Source organism: Tripterygium wilfordii, chromosome 9, assembly GCF_013401445.1.
Source record: "Tripterygium wilfordii isolate XIE 37 chromosome 9, ASM1340144v1, whole genome shotgun sequence".
NCBI lineage: Eukaryota > Viridiplantae > Streptophyta > Magnoliopsida > Celastrales > Celastraceae > Tripterygium > Tripterygium wilfordii.
Window position 1 is genome coordinate 360,994 of NC_052240.1, and position 18,387 is coordinate 379,380.

The 18,387-nt window shown below is 37.6% G+C and overlaps 3 protein-coding genes and 1 non-coding gene across 6 annotated transcripts; 2 read left to right on the top strand and 2 right to left on the bottom strand.

Annotated features, from left to right (window-relative positions):
- The first annotated feature begins 4,291 nt into the window (after positions 1 to 4,291).
- On the top strand, positions 4,292 to 9,585 carry LOC120005731 (calmodulin-binding receptor-like cytoplasmic kinase 3). 3 transcript variants are annotated; one of them, XM_038855525.1, is made up of 8 exons: positions 4,292 to 4,430; positions 4,606 to 5,528; positions 5,664 to 5,918; positions 6,214 to 6,488; positions 7,048 to 7,213; positions 7,302 to 7,391; positions 8,352 to 8,647; positions 9,223 to 9,585. In XM_038855525.1, exons 2-8 carry the CDS (start codon positions 5,270 to 5,272, stop codon positions 9,430 to 9,432), a joined length of 1,551 nt encoding a protein of 516 aa, XP_038711453.1. In that variant the 5' UTR covers positions 4,292 to 4,430; positions 4,606 to 5,269; the 3' UTR covers positions 9,433 to 9,585. The 3 variants fall into 3 exon arrangements, with proteins under 3 accessions (XP_038711453.1, XP_038711452.1, XP_038711454.1); XM_038855524.1 differs by having other exon boundaries at positions 4,340 to 5,528; XM_038855526.1 differs by having other exon boundaries at positions 4,348 to 5,528; positions 5,667 to 5,918.
- Positions 9,586 to 10,561: 976 nt separating this feature from the next.
- On the top strand, positions 10,562 to 12,075 carry LOC120005294. The gene has a single exon (XM_038854854.1). The coding sequence runs from the start codon at positions 10,666 to 10,668 to the stop codon at positions 11,830 to 11,832; it is 1,167 nt and encodes a 388-aa protein (XP_038710782.1). The 5' UTR covers positions 10,562 to 10,665; the 3' UTR covers positions 11,833 to 12,075.
- Positions 12,076 to 12,716: 641 nt separating this feature from the next.
- LOC120005293 (ubiquitin C-terminal hydrolase 22-like) lies at positions 12,717 to 16,931 on the bottom strand. Its single transcript, XM_038854853.1, has 3 exons — positions 15,853 to 16,931; positions 15,401 to 15,525; positions 12,717 to 14,011 (listed from the first exon to the last, which is right to left on the bottom strand). Exons 1-3 carry the CDS (start codon positions 16,764 to 16,766, stop codon positions 13,239 to 13,241), a joined length of 1,812 nt encoding a protein of 603 aa, XP_038710781.1. The 5' UTR covers positions 16,767 to 16,931; the 3' UTR covers positions 12,717 to 13,238.
- Positions 16,932 to 18,306: 1,375 nt separating this feature from the next.
- Positions 18,307 to 18,380, bottom strand: TRNAR-UCG. The gene has a single exon. It is a non-coding gene; the product is annotated as a tRNA-Arg (tRNA).
- Positions 18,381 to 18,387: the final 7 nt, after the last annotated feature.

Sequence of the window (18,387 nt, forward strand, 5' to 3'; positions counted from 1 at the left end):
CAGTGAAGCTCAGTGCGTGGGTTTAGCAAAATTGAAAAATTAACCCCATAATTTTGTTTTATTTATTTATCATTTAGTTTTACTAATTAGAATAAAAGTGTGGTTATAGTCATTTTTCATGTTCTATTTAATTAGCTAATTAGAACATAATTAGATCATGGTACCTATAGTTGTTTGTGATTATTATTTTATTAAGTATATTATATTATATTATTTATGATTTTGGTTGTCATTTAATGATTAAAGTATTGAGGGGCATGGGTTTCTAATATTACAGATTATAATGAAATAGGTACATGTGCATGCCTTCAATTTACGATTGATTCTAGTAAAAAAAAAAACTAACCTATAATGATACCATATAAATTTGACTTAAGAACATTTAATATAAGCGTAAACACGAATATTAGTTTGCACATTGATTCTTGTAACTCAAATCTTAGAGAAACATTTTTTTCAAGAACAAACACCAAAATCATTAATCCACCTTTATTTATGTAATTATTGAAAAGTTGGGGCCATTAGTTTAAGGTTAGGAATAAAATCTCTTGTCTACTTCTTCTGTTAGATGCTTACAACAACCCTATAAAATGAAAAGGAACCAATTCCCCCATTTTTTCAAATAATTAAATGTGTGCAAAAGTGTCAAGGAAAGTTAATAATTGAATTTTAAATTATTTCAAGCAATTAATTGTCTCTTGTTTTTCTTTTGTGAGCAAGTAATTAAATTGGATTTAATGATTAAAGGAAAAAAATGTTGGAATCGCTTATTAAAAAAAGAAGATTTAGAATCATTCTTGTAATATGCTTTGATAAGGCTCTATGTGCATTTGATTTATGATAATCACTTTCAAATTTTCAAAGGGTAATTTTAATATTCGAATGTACGACGAGTAAACTTGTAAGTGTAGTTCCTGTTAAAAAATGTTAATATTATATATATATATATATACACAATATCAAAACTGTCAAATCAATAGAAAAATATTTCTTTCCTCTTACGACCCAATAAACAAAGTCTAATGTTTAGGGGGAAAATAGTTTGATACACGTGTGACGTTTTTTTTTTTATTATTTACAGATCAAGACAACATACTTCGTACATTAGAGTACACGTGTGCGGTGATTAAAGAAGCTAAACATTTCAACTTAGTTTAATAGTGCAAACAAACAAAAGACAAAATCCTACTCTAGTAACTCTACCATGACCACATAAAATACACAATCAACACACACAATGAAAACAAAATAAAGAAAATAAATTTCTATTGTGTGTGGTCGAGGGATATTTCATCGTTACTATCTTGTTTTTGGACTGTCCATACTAATCATACCTTGCAAGAATGAAACTCTTATCTTAAATTAATGTCTTGCGAAGTAGGGGTTCACTACGGTGATTCACTAACTGTTTGAGCTTTTCCTTCTAATAACATCAAGTCGTATTTGTTTCCTGATATGATAGGTGTTTGTCATGTGAAATCTTAGTCTCCATTTCTATTCTCCGATGTACCAAAAAAAAAAAAGGTAGGGACACAAAAAATTTCATTTCAATTTTAGAAGATGTAAAGTTTTTGTTCAAACTGTTCTGTTCTCATTAAATGATGTGATAAGTAAGTAGTACATTTTATATATATATATATAGCAAATGCATGGGAAAATATGTTGGGATTATATATGAATGTGTGATTGCCATTGTATAGCCTAATTGCTGGTAGTATGTGTACGATTATTATTCTAAAATTGGGTTACGTACAAAAAGTTATGAACATGCATGGAATTTATTTGTTGGTTTCTTCTTCCAAAATTGATGGACAAAAAGACTACTAATTGCATGTGCTGATGTGCCTTTCGATCTTGAAACCTTTGATACCAATAATTAGGTGATTAGTCCTACCTACCTTCTACTTCATGGACTCTCCACAGTCCACAAAATATATGTCAATTTTCATTGTAGTCGCCATTTGAGATCATATCCGTTGATTGTGAATCAAGGCACGAATGTATTCTCTAGTGATTGTGATTTGAAATGTTGATTTCCCAATGAATTTATCCTCAATCTCCCTCCATATTTTTATTGGTAACCGATAACGACATCATATAAACATATTCGTTGGACATTCAATATGAACTTAAACTTGAATCATATGATCTGTCAATGTAGAAATTTTTATATTGTTCTATTAACCCACAAATGTATTGTTGTGGGTAGATGACTACTCCGATTCACATATTACAATTCATGAGATTAAATCAAAATTTAATACAATATAAAATTTTTAGGGAGTGTTTGACTTGATTAGGGATGACTCCTTGAAATATGTGGACAGAATGGGGCGATCCAACTCCATAGAAACAAAGAGTCATAACCCAATATGGACAGTATAACTTATAGTTGATTTTTAAGCTATATTGTTGCCTTATAATTTTTTAAAATCCATTCAAATACGTGGCACTATAGTATACCTTAAAAGTTACTGTCTTAGGAAAAAGTTACTATTCCAAAGGATGAATAAGATTCACATATTTCTTCTTCTTCTTCTTCTTTTTTTTTTTTAAATTTAGCTTTGGGTATCCATTATTAGGTGTGAGATATTGGTTTAAATTTGTTTACGTTACACATGTAAAGTAAGACACCACGTATCCGGCCAGCAATGCATGCATCTTGAAGAGAATATTCTTCGAAGATCCACTAACATTTTTTTTCCCCTTGCATTTCCTGCTGTCTTTCATTATTTGAAGACATTATCATTAGAACTTAGAATTAGCCCTTTTAATATTCAAAAAATCACCTCAATATTTAAAAGACTCGCGGGAGTGATAGCTCAGTTTGTTATGATATCTCTAAGCTTAGGATAAATGGTTACTTCGGCATGTTGTTAAGGTTAGGAGTTCGGACCATTTATGAAAATTTTCTTAGAGTTTTTATAGTATCGTGGGTTTTAGGGCTTACTTTTAGGGAGGGGTTAGGAGTATGTTTCATCCGAATGGGCTTTGACCCAATATTACATGTCGCAGTATGATGTAAGCTATTATGACAACTCGAGATTTATGTCCATTGAGTTATCCGAAAGGAATACTGGGCTAGTGGATTGGGTCGACCTCGCTTGCCAAATAAAAAATTGTAGTCTGGCTCCACAGATCTCTGGGCCACATAATTAGGCCTGAGCGGGTCTGGGCTAGGCCTAGTTTCTTTAGATCATATACAAGTGATTCTTCTTGGTTCACTTTTGTCATCCCATTCTCTGATGGGCTCATGTAACGTCTTAAGCCTCCAAGTTAATGGGTTCAATACTGAAATCAGGCCCAACTACAACAATCAACAGTTGTCCTCCACAATCTGTCCGGTAACCTGTAATAAGAGTATTTTTTTTTTTGTGTTCATGACCACACGAAATCAAAATTTCTCTTGTGAGAGTGATTTTTGACTATTATTTTGTTAAAAGGCAAAAAGTAACAAAATCATTAAGGTGAATTGACATTACATGGCTAACGTTTGAACATTATATTTTTCTCGTATGAGAATTGTCAAACCATGCTTAGTAGTTGTTGATTTTTAATTGTGTATTGCATATAAACAATACATATATGATTAATTTGGTCCAAATCGTTGTCTGGAAGAAAGGGGAAAAAAAAAAAAAAAAAACACTTGTGTTGATGTAACTATAATAAATAGAAAGTGGTAAGTATCCTGTTGTTTTTTATCACAACTATCTCAAATAATAATATAAACGCGCATGATTCACGTGAAATCATGAGTTTCATATGAAATCGTGTGCGTCTCAACATTGAAGGTCGGGGTATCTATAGTCTCCACGATAGATAATGTTCCATTACACCATCCAATCCGTTCTTTAAATTTAAAAAACAGCATGAGTCTCACACTCTAGAACATATCAGACGGTAGTGATGGAAACTACAAATACCTCGATTACTCAACATTTGAAATAATTGAGATTAAAAAAAAAATCATAATCTCAAGAATATTGATAATCAAATCATTTTTCAGGTAATCAAAATCAATCGATGCTTGGCACAAGTGGAATTGAGTCCTGGAGAAGTGTATGAAAAGGACAGAGGGAGGCAGGCAGACACGAAACGAAACCTTTCAGTAATTTCTCTTTAATTATATTTGGTAAACAAGGCGTTCAATTTTCCACAACACGTGAAATGAAATCATCTGGTTTCACACATAACATGATTCTGACATATGGGAAATTCGACAATGACCAAAATGCACCCCCGGAAGGTATCTTGGCAACGACAAGTTACCAACGGTCAACATTGTCCAAACCACTTGGCTTTTGCGGACTTTCTATAATTTCGCAGAGACGGCCACCCGTGACATCAGAGCCGACCTTTTTCTCTGCCGAACTTTCCTCCGCTTTGATTCTTCTCAAGAATTCAACGACTATTCTTATCTCCTCACTCAGGTCTGGATTCTTTCATTGTTCACTCCTATGAACTTGTGTCGTAGCTGTCCATGTATATTTTGCGGCTTATTGGTCAAATTTTTTTTAATCAAACCTTGATGAAAGTTGGCTGATTGGATTGGATTATTGAATCTTTTGCTGTTCTTCCGATTGGATTTGTATCTGTTTATGTCAGGTTAACTGGGTTTTGGAGAATTTGGAGAATTTTGGAAGTTTTTGGATTTTGGGTTCTAGTTTTTATATTCTATCGAGTGGGATTTTGAATCTATTTTATACCTGATATTGTATGGTGAAGTGGCTTTTAAAGAATTTGCGTTGATTTTCCTGCAATTGCTTGGAAGAATCTCTATTCAAGGAACCAAGTTAGTTTCAGTTGGTACTTGGGCTCTGAGGATTGGAGTTGGATATTTAGCGAACTTTGAAATCTTGTAGCTCGATTATTGATGGGAGGGCTTTGAAATTTCAGCTGCTCAGTTTCTTGTGTTGGATTCCCTCCCTAGCCAATTTGGTGAACCGCTGCTTCAAATATTTGGTGGGGCGATTGCAGAAATTTGAATTTTCTTTCACATCTGAACTCACTGGCTTCTGGGCTTTGAGCTTTCTGATCTTCATCACCCGGGTTTCCGCTTTTGAGATTGGTTTATTGAGAAATATTCCTTCACATCTGAAACTCACTGGCTTCTGGATTTTAAGCTTTCTGATCTTCATCACCTGGGTTTCCGCTTTTGAGTTTGGTTTATCGAGGAATATTGATGGACTTCTGGCAAGGCTTACTCCTGTTTCAGTAAAAAAAAATCTTGGCCGCTTATAGAATTTAGCATCACATTACTATACTGACCATGGCATCTACTGTATTCAGTTTATTCCTTTTAGTGCAATTGCCAAGAATTTATGCCTCTGGACTTCAGTTACAAACAACAGTTTGCAATGGTGATCATATAGCATATTCAGATTCTTATGGTCGTGAATGTTTTTACCTTAACGGAAATCATGTAGACCAAGATTCATTTTGTAAGGCCCTTCACTTCTACCATGCAAATGGTTGCATCTTTGATGGCTTCCACATGAATGACTACTGCAAATTGGATGCTTCTATGGGTACGTACAAGCACTAGTTTATTTCCTTTGGTTTCTATTCTCCTTATTATAAGTAAATTGACATGTAGCTTTTTCTAGTGTAGCCAATGCTCAACTTAAGTTTCTTAACACCTTGATTAAGTATTATTGTTGTAGCAGCTGAGCTACCATCCAGGGAAGGAAGAAAGCTTATGCAAAAGAATGTCAGAGAAGAATTAACAACCCATGATATTGGTCGGACTGCCCAACCAGACAAAGAAAAGAATGATAGCAGATTTTTATCAACCCCACAGAATGTTGGCATAATAGCAAGTGGAGCATTCGTTGTGTGTTGTGCTTTTCTTTGTCCCTGTTTTTACAGAAAAAGGAAAGCAACTGCCCATGCCGTTCTTGCAAATGATCCAAGTTCAAGTGAGTCTAATGTTCCTTTTTAACATGCATTTCTGAAACTATAATACGTTTTCAACGACCATCAACATTGCATAGCCTTCACCAATAATGTACAATGGCAAGACTTAATTTAGCTGAACCGAAAGTCCATAACTTGGATTCGCTGAAAACAAAAGAAAACCAGATGTGGGTTAGATACACCATCTTGCTGTTACTTTTTCCTGCAAGTAGCTTTGATGGCTTATTTGTGTTCATTTAGTCTGACACAATTTTGGTCTCGTGTTCTAAATGATAATATGAGTTTTGACTTTTCCAGCGGATTCAATTTCCCCTTTTGAAGTAAATCTTGCTCCTGAGAAGATCCCTGAGAAGATCCCAGGTAGTCCCCTGAGGGTGCCTCCAAGTCCCTCTAGGTTCTCAATGTCTCCAAAACTCAGTCGATTAGGATCTGTGCATCTAAATTTGAGTCAGGTTGCAAGAGCTACACGCAATTTTTCACCATCACAGCGGATCGGTGAAGGCGGCTTTGGGACTGTATATAAGGCGCGGCTAGACGATGGAAACATCGTTGCCGTAAAACGAGCAAAGAAGGTGAGTTGTAAATTTATTCATACATATTGAATTCATTACTTCCTCAATACTTGCCATAAAAGCTCTCATTCAAACGGTATACTTTGAGTAGATTAAACCTCAAGAAAATTGGCCTGGAAATTGCATATCACATGCTTAAAAAACGCTACTATTTGGAACATTGGAGTTCTCATCTTCTGGTATTTGTGCATCACAAAACATGACAAGCTGAAACGCTATTGAGATTTGGTGTTTCCAGTTAGCATAGCTGGGAACACCCAATTGTTGGTGAAAATAAGTGATGACTGATGACTAAAATTTGATGGAATGGAGATGCTATGTCAAAACTAAGAGCAAAAATTGATCTCAAGCGGCTTATTTTATTTTATTTTATGTTGTGGCAAGTATGTTTACCATGTTTTGTAACAAGCCACTGCCCATTGGTTCAAATCTATTTTCACATGGATGAGTACCATTGAACATCTGAGGAGTTTTGGAAAATTTTAGTTTTTAAGATTTTAATACTATTTGAGTTAGTCATTCTATGTAACTCTGTTGCTTGGCATGAAACTTTATTTAGGAACACTTCGAGAGTTTGCAGACTGAATTCAGTAGTGAAGTTGAAGTTCTGGCCAAAATTGACCATCGCAATCTTGTGAAGTTACTTGGCTACATAAATAAAGGAAATGAACGGCTTATTATCACAGAATATGTGCCAAATGGCACCCTTAGAGAGCATTTGGATGGTAAGATTATATTTTCCATAAATTCAGCTAAAAATAATTATTTACACATTGTCTGCAATGATAATGCTTGGGAAACTATTCATTGCAGGTCAACATGGGAAAATCCTTGATTTTAATCAACGGCTTGAGATTTCCATTGATGTTGCTCATGCTCTTACTTATCTACATTTGTACACTGGTAAGGAAGCTTTTCCTAGGCATATTTTGTCTCTTTAGCCATTGGTTGAACTTGATTAAAAATCCAACAGAGGGTGAACATATGCTTCTGAAATTGGAATGTTATAACAGTTTTGGTGCTGAAACTTTTGTAGCAACTTCTCAATATTTGTTCTTTTCCCTTCTTTTCAGGAAATGAGCTGAATTTGAGAATTAAATGGCTCGCAGTGAAACAATAAATTGATGTGATATTCATGTAATTTGAAGTGCGATAGAATCTACTAATTTGATCAACATTTACTTGTGGCAAACAAAACTTTAACCATAAATGTGCTCATTTCTAATAGTAGTCTTCCTGTCCTCTGAATTAGTGATCTTTACATTTCTGTTGCAGTTAAAGACATAAGATGACAGCTTGTTATTCTTTCTAGTTTTAGCGTACTGAACTGTTCTTACTTCAATTGAAAAAATAGGGCTAGAAAAAGGGCACTAGAAATTTAATCTCCATGTCTCATGGTCAGTTGCCTCCAATTTCCCAAACCCATCACTACGTTTACTGGAATATTGGTAGTGTATAAGCAACTGCTTCTTTGTTACGATCATTCTTACTTTTCAGGCAGGAATTTGAGCAAAAGAATATCATCCATTATAGATCTTCGTGATCACAATGTCAGCCAAATTAGCACTTATCTGAAATAGCATATAGCAAGGAAAGATCAATAGTAGAACAACTAATTTAGCCACATCAATTTAAGTTGACGCAAGTAATGTAGGCCAACTGGAACCCTACTAGTTATGAGCTAAAACACATTCATTCATCATTTTTCTGACATGCCTATTGGAAGCTTGTTCATCAAATATGTGATAGTCGTGCAACCGATATGTTAGCTAAGCTGTTTCACAGATTTGATACATTCATTCTACTTGTTAACTTATTGCATACTTATTCATGTAAGCTCAATCCTTTTTTACGTCTCAACAGAGAAGCAAATCATCCACCGAGATGTGAAGTCCTCCAACATTCTTCTGACAGAGAGCATGAGACCCAAGGTTGCCGATTTTGGGTTTGCAAGGCTTGGTGTGGACTCTGATCGTACTCATATTTCAACTAAAGTGAAAGGGACAGTGGGGTACCTTGATCCTGAATATCTGAAGACCTACCAACTAACCCCGAAGAGTGATGTGTACTCATTTGGGATTTTGCTTCTAGAAATCCTGACAGGCCGCCGTCCTGTAGAGCCAAAGAGACCTCCAGATGAGCGAGTATCGATAAGATGGGTAAGCTTATTTTCTATGAATTTTTCCAAGTTTCTATATTTGCAGCCACCAGTAAGACCTCAGTATATTTCTAGTGCATCAAATATGGGATAGGGATTGCAGCACACATTTAATGCCTCGGCTTTTTGATGAATTTGATTCATAGCTAATAGAAACTTCCTGACTTATACTGAAGAATCATTAGAGCAGAAATTACTTTTAGTAAGTCAGCAAGCAGAAATTAGTTTTGGGTCCAACCGAAGCTACATTTTTAGGCTGTTACGTATCATCAACAGTGAACCCTTCACCATGTAAGTTGCAGTTTTCGTGTCACCCACCAAGCTTAAGGTTGGAAGATTTATCACTTGACAGATGACATTTCTATTTCAATGCAACATGATTGCTTCATGCAAAAATGACTTGTGTTGTATTTATGTGAATTACTAGTATCTTCTTTCAGCCTTTTGGATTCTATATCAGTTTACAGGTAAAAAAAATTATGACGTGAATGCCTGCTACCATTGATTCCCTCTACAATTAACTTCTGGACAACTAGTTTTTAACCTCTTCAGTTTTGTGGGGTTAATATACTGCAGGCCTTCAGAAAGTATAATGAAGGAAGTGTAGGGGAGTTGGTGGATCCTTTGATGCAAGAAGTTGTGGATGCGGAAGTGCTGATGAGAATGTTTACTTTGGCATTCCAGTCAGCGGCACCTGTACGAACTGATCGGCCAGACATGAAACAAGTGGGAGAGCAGTTGTGGTCCATCAGGTCAGATTACCACAGGAGTTTGAGGAAAGAGTAGGTAGTGTGATATTCCCATATTAGCTGTCTGTCTTTACATTTTTGTTTTTCTTTACCCTGCAAACGATTTCAAGTGTTGACTGTAAAAAGAAGGCATACTTTGATTTTGGTTGTTCTATCTGGTTTCATAATGAAGTTTCTGTTGAGTGTAGAAGCAGGTTTAGCTCTTTAACAATGCGTGTGAGCCCCGTGTGTCCATGCCCACCCATGTGTGCATACGGGCTAACATACATGCTTGGAACTCATATGAATTCAAAAGCTTGAGCCAGGTTATGGGTCTATCCAAGTATGTTACCAATTAATTTTCCTATACTTATCCGATGCGAGACTCGATCACTTATGAATTCTCAACAGTCACATGGCCTGTTTGGGAGTGTTGTCAAGTACGGTGAGGTGATGTGCGGTGCTGTGAGTTATAAAACTATGGTGCTGTGAGGTGAGTTGGAACGTAAAAAGCTGTTTGGCGCATCACTTTTAAAATTGTGGTGCGGTGCTGTGAGGTGCGTTTAGCGTATCTAAATTACGGTTACATTAGATGACTAATAATATTAATATAAAATCTCTTAATGTTTACATTGTACATTAATCTAAAATAAAATAATTGACCTAATTTGATTACGTAGGACAATTCAACATATATTGTAAGCGTTTGGGAGTGCTGTGAGGTGTGGTGAGGTAAAAAGCTGTGGTGTTGGGAGGTGTGGTGCAATTGAATTTAATAGCCTTCCAGGCTTCCATGTACCAAAATTCTTAGGCAAATTCCTACATAATTTAGAATGATTTTGGCCACCGACACATAACCACCCCATATTCATTATCTTTTAAATCCATCCAACATCAAGCCAAATATAGACATCACCTATAAAATCAATTGCTCCACACCATTCTAAATCAGCAATCCCACACATGGAAATTTACTTGTGGTAGATATATACAAATATACAATAGATCCAATCCAAAACCAACTCATAATTTCCAATCCATTTCTTAATTGAAAATAAATAAATAAAACAAGTTATATTGCATGGTCATGATTCATAAGCTAGGATTTTTTCATTATGGTAATAATTTTGTATGATTAAAATAGAGAAAAAAAAATGTACAAAACAGAGTATAAATACAAGTGGCAGTTGCTCCCGCATTGAATGGTTGGTACACGTTTCGCAAAACCATTGCTGGTCGTTGAGCGTAATTTCTCAAAACTCTCTGATTGAAACCAAAAACCAGAGCAATCATGGAAGAACAATCGTCAAAAGAAGAAAACCCACAAGTCTTGAAGGTCCTAGAAGCACTGAAACAAGCTTCACAAGAACTCCAAGCACACCCGGATCCAAACTCGGCAGATTCCTACTCACCCGCCATTAAAGCTTTGCTTGAGCTCGAGAACGAATCAGACGCCATCCTCTCTAAAGACCCACATCTCTCTACCCTCTCCCAACGCCTCGCCGACCTCAAATCACTCCTCGAGACTCTCCAGAACTCGCGTGGATACAGCATCAGGAACTTCCTCACTCGCCGAGTCTCGACACACTCTATCTCCAAGGTCGCCGGCTCGATTGAATCAGAAATTCAGTCATGGATTGATCGGGAAAGCATGGAGAAGTTAGTGAAATCCCTGAAAGAGAATCCAGAGGAGGAAAACGAGGATGAGTTGGTGGGTTTGTTAACTCAGTTCGAGGAACGAGTCTCGCAAGGGTTTAATCGCGAGTTGCAGGATTTAGTACTGAAGTCAAAGGTGTTCTTATTGCTTGAACGAATCCTCAGCGACCCGAATCGGTCGAAGCGAATCCACGAACAATCCGCGAACTCCATAGCCGCCTTAATCGGATTCAACAAAGATGTCTTTGTGGGTCAAGTTTTAATGGGTCCGACAATCCACGCATTGGTAACAATGGCTTCAGTGCAGTCAATCAGAGTACTCTGTTCTTTAATCAAATCAATCAAATCACCACTTGTGGATGAAATTGAGTCAAATGGAGAGATACCCAAAATCATAAGCTTCTTGGACTACAAAGATCTGCAAATGAAGCTTGTGTCAATGGATTGTGTTCTCGAAATTGGGTATTTTGGCCGCAAAGAAGCCGTTGATGCTATGCTCAATGAAGGGCTTGTAAAGAAGCTTGTGGAGCTACAAAGATCAGAACTTGGTGGGGATTTGATTGAGTTAAGTAGGTTTCAAGGAGAGAGTAGAGAGAGCAGAGAAAAGAAGTTTTTGCAGGGACATCCATTTGCGAGCTGTGTAGCAAGATTTGCAGTGCAATTGGAGGTAGGAGAAGGGCTGAGACAGAGAGAGAAGAGGGCCTTCAAGCAGGAGATATTGAAGAGACTTAGAGAAGCATCTGCTTCTGATGCTGAAGCTGCCACCATTATTGCTGAGGTCTTATGGGGTTCTTCACCTTGAATTTGTACCAACCCCCCCTCCCCTCCAGTTAATTCTTTTTTTTTCTTTTGTGATTATTGATTAATCATGTAATGAGTTACATATAGATTTTTGGTTGTTACAATATAATTGAATTCTGGTTTGTGTTTGGTGACATGAACCAAAAAAAAAAAAGAAAAAGAAGAAGTTCAGATTGCATATTCTGCATAACTTGAACCAAATTATCTCTTATGGAAGTGAAAATCTTGTATTTTTTGTGAAACACAACCCATGATTGTATTGCAGATGGTGGGTGTGAACAGAAATGGACAGATCACCTTTTTGGGACTCTGGTATTTGATGCCTTTTAAGGGTATCATAGGTTGGCATATACCATTGGCCTATTGGGTTTGGAGAATCATGTGTATCATATGCTCTACAAACAAATAATTATAAAAAGAAAACAAATAATTATTGAAAAAAAAAAGGTATTGACTAACAAATAAAATATTCACCTTCCTTGGAATCCAAAATAATTATTTCTTGAAGGCACAATGGATGAGGGAGATAGAGAGCTTTTTTTGGCAAATTCACACATGAGCACAAAGTGCTCTATTGTCTATTTTGATAAACTAGGCTAATTTCGGGTCTGAACAATCGTAACTTGGGCCAGAATCCAGCTGTGTAGACATTAGAATTCTTCACAAATTCCGTGTGGACGATCTGTGGAGAACATCCGTGCTTATTGTTTACGTATGGAATGGCGCAGATGGTCCCCGTTACATGGCATGATTAGCGCAGGAAACTCCTTTACAGATCTAAATATAAGTGGACCACAATACTCCATCATTGTTTGCCAATTACTCATCGTGATTTTGACTTCCATGTGATTCACATTGTATGATAGAATGCTCCAGAAACCCAGGTTCAAGAAATCAACAAGACTGACAATAGCATTTCAAATATCATATTTTGCATTAGATGAAACCTGCAATGGCTGGTATGCCAACAACTACAACCACCCCCAGTAGTCACAACTACTAAACATGAGAACCCCACAACACTTCAAATTAGCAGAATCAGGAAACATTTTAAATCAACCTTTTCTTTTCTTTCTAAGGAATCATAGCTTTATCGAAGTAATGTTCTTGAATGTTGGAGTGCCTCAAAAAAACTCAGGCTTTACTTTACGGTCCAACCATGTATTTCCAATTACGACTTAGAGAACAAGCGGAGTACTCACTCTTTGTCGATTGCAAGAGAGACTTCTTTTCAAGGTATACAAAACTAGCCATGGCATTGCATCTATGGCTATGCGCAATCCAATCTAACCATGACTTCCAGTATTTGGTCCACCTTCTTACCTGGACGATAGATGTAACTGTCAATTCTTCATCTCCGGTCCACATGTTTGATTTAACCAACAGTTCATCCTTTCACCCCACATATCATGGAACATCCTGTTTCTCACTCACCTTGTAATAAAACATCTTCTGCACATAAAACATCATGTATCCTTGTGCAGCCCTGACAGTGTTTTCGTTGACTTGAGTAATCCAGGCATCATCACACTTGTACCACAGATTACTTAATCGCAGATAAGTCACATAATGACCAGCATCTAGTTTTCCTGTGTGCGTGACAACAGCAAACAACTCGAACTCTGCCGATATTTCATTGGCCATATCGGGTTCATCCCCATCGAAAGGGAAAATTCTGTTACCAAATCGACTTCTCAATATTGAAGAAGAAAGATAAGGTGCCATGTCCAGTGAAAATGGAAACTGTAGATATTGGTCCACCTTCCTTGACATCTTTCTTATGGAAGAATGCTCAAATCTTTTGATGTGGAAGCAAGAAACCAATGGAAGCTTTCTTATTGACATCTGTTTGAGAGACTCCTGCCTTATTTGACACTTCTGGCAAAAGAATTTCTGGTCAGAGCCCAATTTTTCAGGTCTCGTAAATCGGTCCAGACACCCTGTCAGAGTAGATACTCCATAGCTCTGGCTGGAATTCATGCAATCAGCCTCACCATTGCAAGAATTAAAGGCCTTCATAGACGCTAGCTTCGCGGAACCCCCTTGGCTGGGCTCCAAGCCAAGTGAGATGTCCACGCAAGGGTCATATGTTGTGGATGTGAAACCACAAACCATACACATGACATCAGATCGCAAGATCCCAGAAAATACTCTGTGCGCAATACAACAGTCTCCATTGCCTGCGGTAACAAAGGAATTGACTCTTAATATTCAATATGATAAGGCAAATAGCTAAAGCCTATCCCAAAAACTCTTCTACCATGATAATTAGTCAGATGGTAAAGAAAGAAAGAAGAGGCAGCCTATCACCTAATGTCCTATTAAAATCAGATCAAACAGATGCAGAGATGAAAGATAAACAATACCAATCTTGCAATCCATGTGTATGGACAGGCAAAAGAACACATAAAAAATTCAGCGCAATTCCACTTCCAAACACAATAAACTTGCTTGAGATGAACTAAAAATTCATAATGAACTTTCTGCATCCAATAAAATTAATTATTGGAATTGTATGTATGCCACCTGACTGGTAGCTGTAATTGAGATTCACCAATTTCAAATCCAGTTTTAGTAAGAAAATCATCATAGTCCAGAAACATAGAACCATCAACCAAAAAAAAAAGATTTCAGATTGCAATGCTCTTTGACTTTCCAAAAAAGCCAACTGGCAGAACCTTTATTGAGTCCAAATAATATTTAACTATCATAGAAAATAAGGCTACCAAAGGAAACTTCAGTGGAGAAGCAGGATGAGGATCAATGGTTTCAAATGACTGAAAGAATTTTGGCTGGCTGTGAGCCTAAGGCAGCCATCCTCTTCTTCTCTGGGACTGGGATGAGTTTGTGACAAGATAAGACCCTAGGATCGGCAAAGGTAGAAAATTAAGATGATGACAGGTGACAAAACCCTATGGAGAAACCAAAGTAGGCTAAGGGAAAGCTGACTTACTGGAACGAAGCAGACGACACAATCAAGCCCGCAGGTTGAGGTTGAGTATTAGCGCTAAATTTGAGAGAGCTGTCAACTCCTAAGGCCACAAAAATGATACCTAAACTGAGACCCTGCAGTTCAAAATTAAGACTACCTTTAAACTCTTAATATGATATCGGATCATTTTATTCAATGACAAAGTCTATGACAAGGTGTTCTGTAAGAGACCTCTAAGTATCATCTTGCAGTTTTGGCACTGATAGCCAGTTTACTCATGTCTCTGGTAACTTAGTTTTACTCTAATTATAGGATACTATCGGTACCCATATAAGAGCTCATTCTTGGTTAATGAAGTAGTGCTGTGACTATCATTGATCACATTCCTGGATTACCAACACATCAAATAATGTTCAAACAATTGACAGCGATCTGACAATTAGCTATTAGCTACATACAGTTGCATATGCTGACAGCTATCGTTAAATGAATATCATGAATCAAATATGTCAGACAACTATAGTGGTCTATTATAATATTAGATAGTCAGACAAGATTCAAGTGGCAAAATCATAAAACTGGAGTGGAATAGGCATTAAAATCACACAACAATTATTTGTGATGAGAGAATTTTTACATTGATTGTGGGGCTTGCGCCGATTCTTGTCTACTTTTTCATGGATCCCATCAAGAATGGAAATGAAAAATTCATGTGCATCCTGCTGTTCATAGCTTGCCAAGTTAGCTGCATGTTGCCACCAACTGCAACAAAACCACAACAATCACTAAGTTCAAGAAACTGTACAAAACTATATCTACTCAAAGTCAGAAGACCACGGAACGCCCATTACTCATATTCTCAACAGACTCCCTAATAAATAAATAAATAAATAATATTTCAATATCACATTCACTGCCATGAAAACATATATTTGCCCTATATTGTACAAAAAAACTCATCTCCTATCAGTAATATGTATTATAGGTTTCTAAATCTTAATGCTCTCCAAATGCACAACCGCTTTTCGCTAAATCAATCTATATAACCTAAAACTATAAATTATATACAGTCTTGACATCGAACCAAACCTGTACAAGAACTTTGCAGGACTATAAGGAGTCCGATCCCCCAAATACACATCAGAGAACATCGCATCCATATCACAAGCCAAACAGATCCTAGCTCCCATATTGCCATTACTTTCCCCCACATTTCTCTTACCACCACAGTTAGTATTATGATTGCTAGAGCCGTTCTTCTGCTGGCAATGAAACCTATTGTGCCGATCGCTCAAGAAATAGTTTCTGAGTGGAGGCGTGTGCAGCAATGCCTGCAACACCGAGTTCATAAAACATGTGTTCCCCAAATTGTTCAATCCCCGCAATCCCCACGGCAAGTCCATATCCAAACTCTTGCCACTATTGTTGTTACAAGCCGATAACGGAATGGAGCCGTTCCCGATCAAAAATCGCTCGCGCATGTCCGGTGACCAGGGGCGGTAGTCCACACGACGACGCTTGCGTAAATTTTCGGGCTTCAAATCGGATACTGCAGTTGACAAATCGGAGGCGAGAGTTGTAAAGGACGATGTCTGCGCCAGTACCACGGCAGCGTCGAAATCACGATCATAGACCTGGTCGCAGCACGCGCAGCAAAAGAGCTCAGCGCGATCCACGTCGACGGCGATCTCATGACCGGGCGGCATGGATGAGGCATGGGAGGCCGCGTGAGAGGATCCGGACTCCGCGTGGCAGGACACGACGGCGCACGCCAAGCACGCATAGTGGCGGGGCGCGGAGCAATCGCCACATGTAGCGCACCGTGGGACCTCGGCGGGGTCCCTGCGGATGGAGGCGCGGCCTCCTGGAGGCTTGATGCGGAGGCAATCCTGGAGGGCGCGAAAAGGCTTGGATCCATGGCGGGAGCGGTAATCGATCAAGTGGGGACACTGCGACGGTGCAATCTGGCCGTTGATTCGATTATTGGTCTCCGCTGATGACATGGATGGGGAAGTGAATGGCGGTGGTGGTGGCTGATGGTAGAACTAGAAACCCTGGATCTGAATAACATAAGGATCATACGATCAACGGCTGAGATTGACAGAATTGGAGTGAGTGACCATGGAGACTATTATAAGGATAATCTGGTATGATTGTTCGTATATATATATCTAGTTATCTACAACCATCACGAACATCACTTCTGCTTATGTCCTTATGATTCGATTATTAAAATTACCAAAATGGGTTATACACTTATATTATACGGGTATGGGTGGGTTGATTTTCACAAACCCGTCCCTGTATCTCATGCCCATTTCTTAGTCCATAAGAATATCTGTCTCTATCGGGTACGAGTATTATTGACATTTTCTGAAGAAGTGTGCTAACACACACCCATTATAGCTTTTTTTACTTTTAGAAACAAGAAAAACTTGTCTTCGTGTAGTACCTTACAGAGGGACATCATGATTACGCATCAACTCAACAAATGGGATGAATCAACTGGACAGCATGATGTAGTCACATGATAAATTGGTAAATTGTGCTACTTCTATTTTGGTTGGTGAAGAACAACATGGTGTCCAACATCCCCAGAAATAATTCCTCAAACCAGTTCAATATGATTTGGTGTGTGCTGTGGGGTGCCGGGGCTCTGCTGTAAAAAAATTACAGCAGGCTTCGCTGTAATAACAATTTGATACGAAAATTTTTTTATTTTATTTTGAAAAAATTATAGATGTGTAGTTTATGATCTAACGAATCCAACGATATATTTTTTGTTCAAAACAAAAATCATATGCTATATGAAAAATGCTTAACAATTTTATACCGTCGGATATAAACTCAAAACATTCGATGTCTGGATCAAGATGAATTTGATTTTTGTTTCGAACAAAAAATATATCGTTGGATTTGTTAGATCATAAACTACACATTTATAATTTTTTCAAAATAAAATAAAAAATTTTTGGGACCCAAATTACCTATAGCAGGATCTGCTGTAGTTTTTACTACAGCAGACCCCTGCCACCCGTGTACTGTGATACTACAGTGACTATGCGTTGGAAGTTGTGAGTTTGGTAAAGAAATCAGACCCACAACAGCCCGCGGACTCCCAATTTATAACAAAACCAAGCTCTTTCTTCTTTTGGTAAAGCAAGTATGAATAATTAATGAGGCATCTGGTATTCACTTGAATCCCCACCTGCTACAGGAATCAAGGGTCACAATTTGGCAGAGACTACAAACAGTCTCATCATGACTGGGACCCTATTATATTAGAACACAAGCAACTGTGAATGCTTAAGTCCACTGTACAGAGTTTCCACAAGAGAGCAGAGCAGATGAGCTTAGTCCGTGTTTTGAGTTTAAACATAGGAATAAGAAGAATTTATTAACTTAATGCAAAACTCTCCCAATTCAACTTTCGAATGAGATATTCTACAAGACAACTTATTTGGGCCAGTGACCAAAGAGGAGGGCTACTATACCCAAACCCAGTCCATTTATTGGGGGCATAAAACAAAAAACAAAAAATCTCGACCACAGTGGGAGTCGAACCCACGACCTTTTGATCCGAAGTCAAACGCGCTAATCCACTGCGCTATGCGGTCTCGATGG

Excerpts from the sequence above, each read along its gene's own strand:
- LOC120005731 (XM_038855525.1), top strand. The coding sequence starts at position 5,270 with ATGGCATCTACTGTATTCAGTTTATTCCTTTTAGTGCAATTGCCAAGA. Across the intron at positions 5,529-5,663 it reads CAAATTGGATGCTTCTATGG|CAGCTGAGCTACCATCCAGG; the intron begins GTACGTACAAGC and ends TTATTGTTGTAG. Across the intron at positions 8,648-9,222 it reads AGCGAGTATCGATAAGATGG|GCCTTCAGAAAGTATAATGA; the intron begins GTAAGCTTATTT and ends AATATACTGCAG.
- LOC120005293 (XM_038854853.1), bottom strand. The coding sequence starts at position 16,766 with ATGTCATCAGCGGAGACCAATAATCGAATCAACGGCCAGATTGCACCG. Across the intron at positions 15,526-15,852 it reads CCTGCAAAGTTCTTGTACAG|TTGGTGGCAACATGCAGCTA; the intron begins GTTTGGTTCGAT and ends GTTTTGTTGCAG. Across the intron at positions 14,012-15,400 it reads GCGCAAGCCCCACAATCAAT|GCAATGGAGACTGTTGTATT; the intron begins GTAAAAATTCTC and ends TTGTTACCGCAG.
- LOC120005294 (XM_038854854.1), top strand. The coding sequence starts at position 10,666 with ATGGAAGAACAATCGTCAAAAGAAGAAAACCCACAAGTCTTGAAGGTC.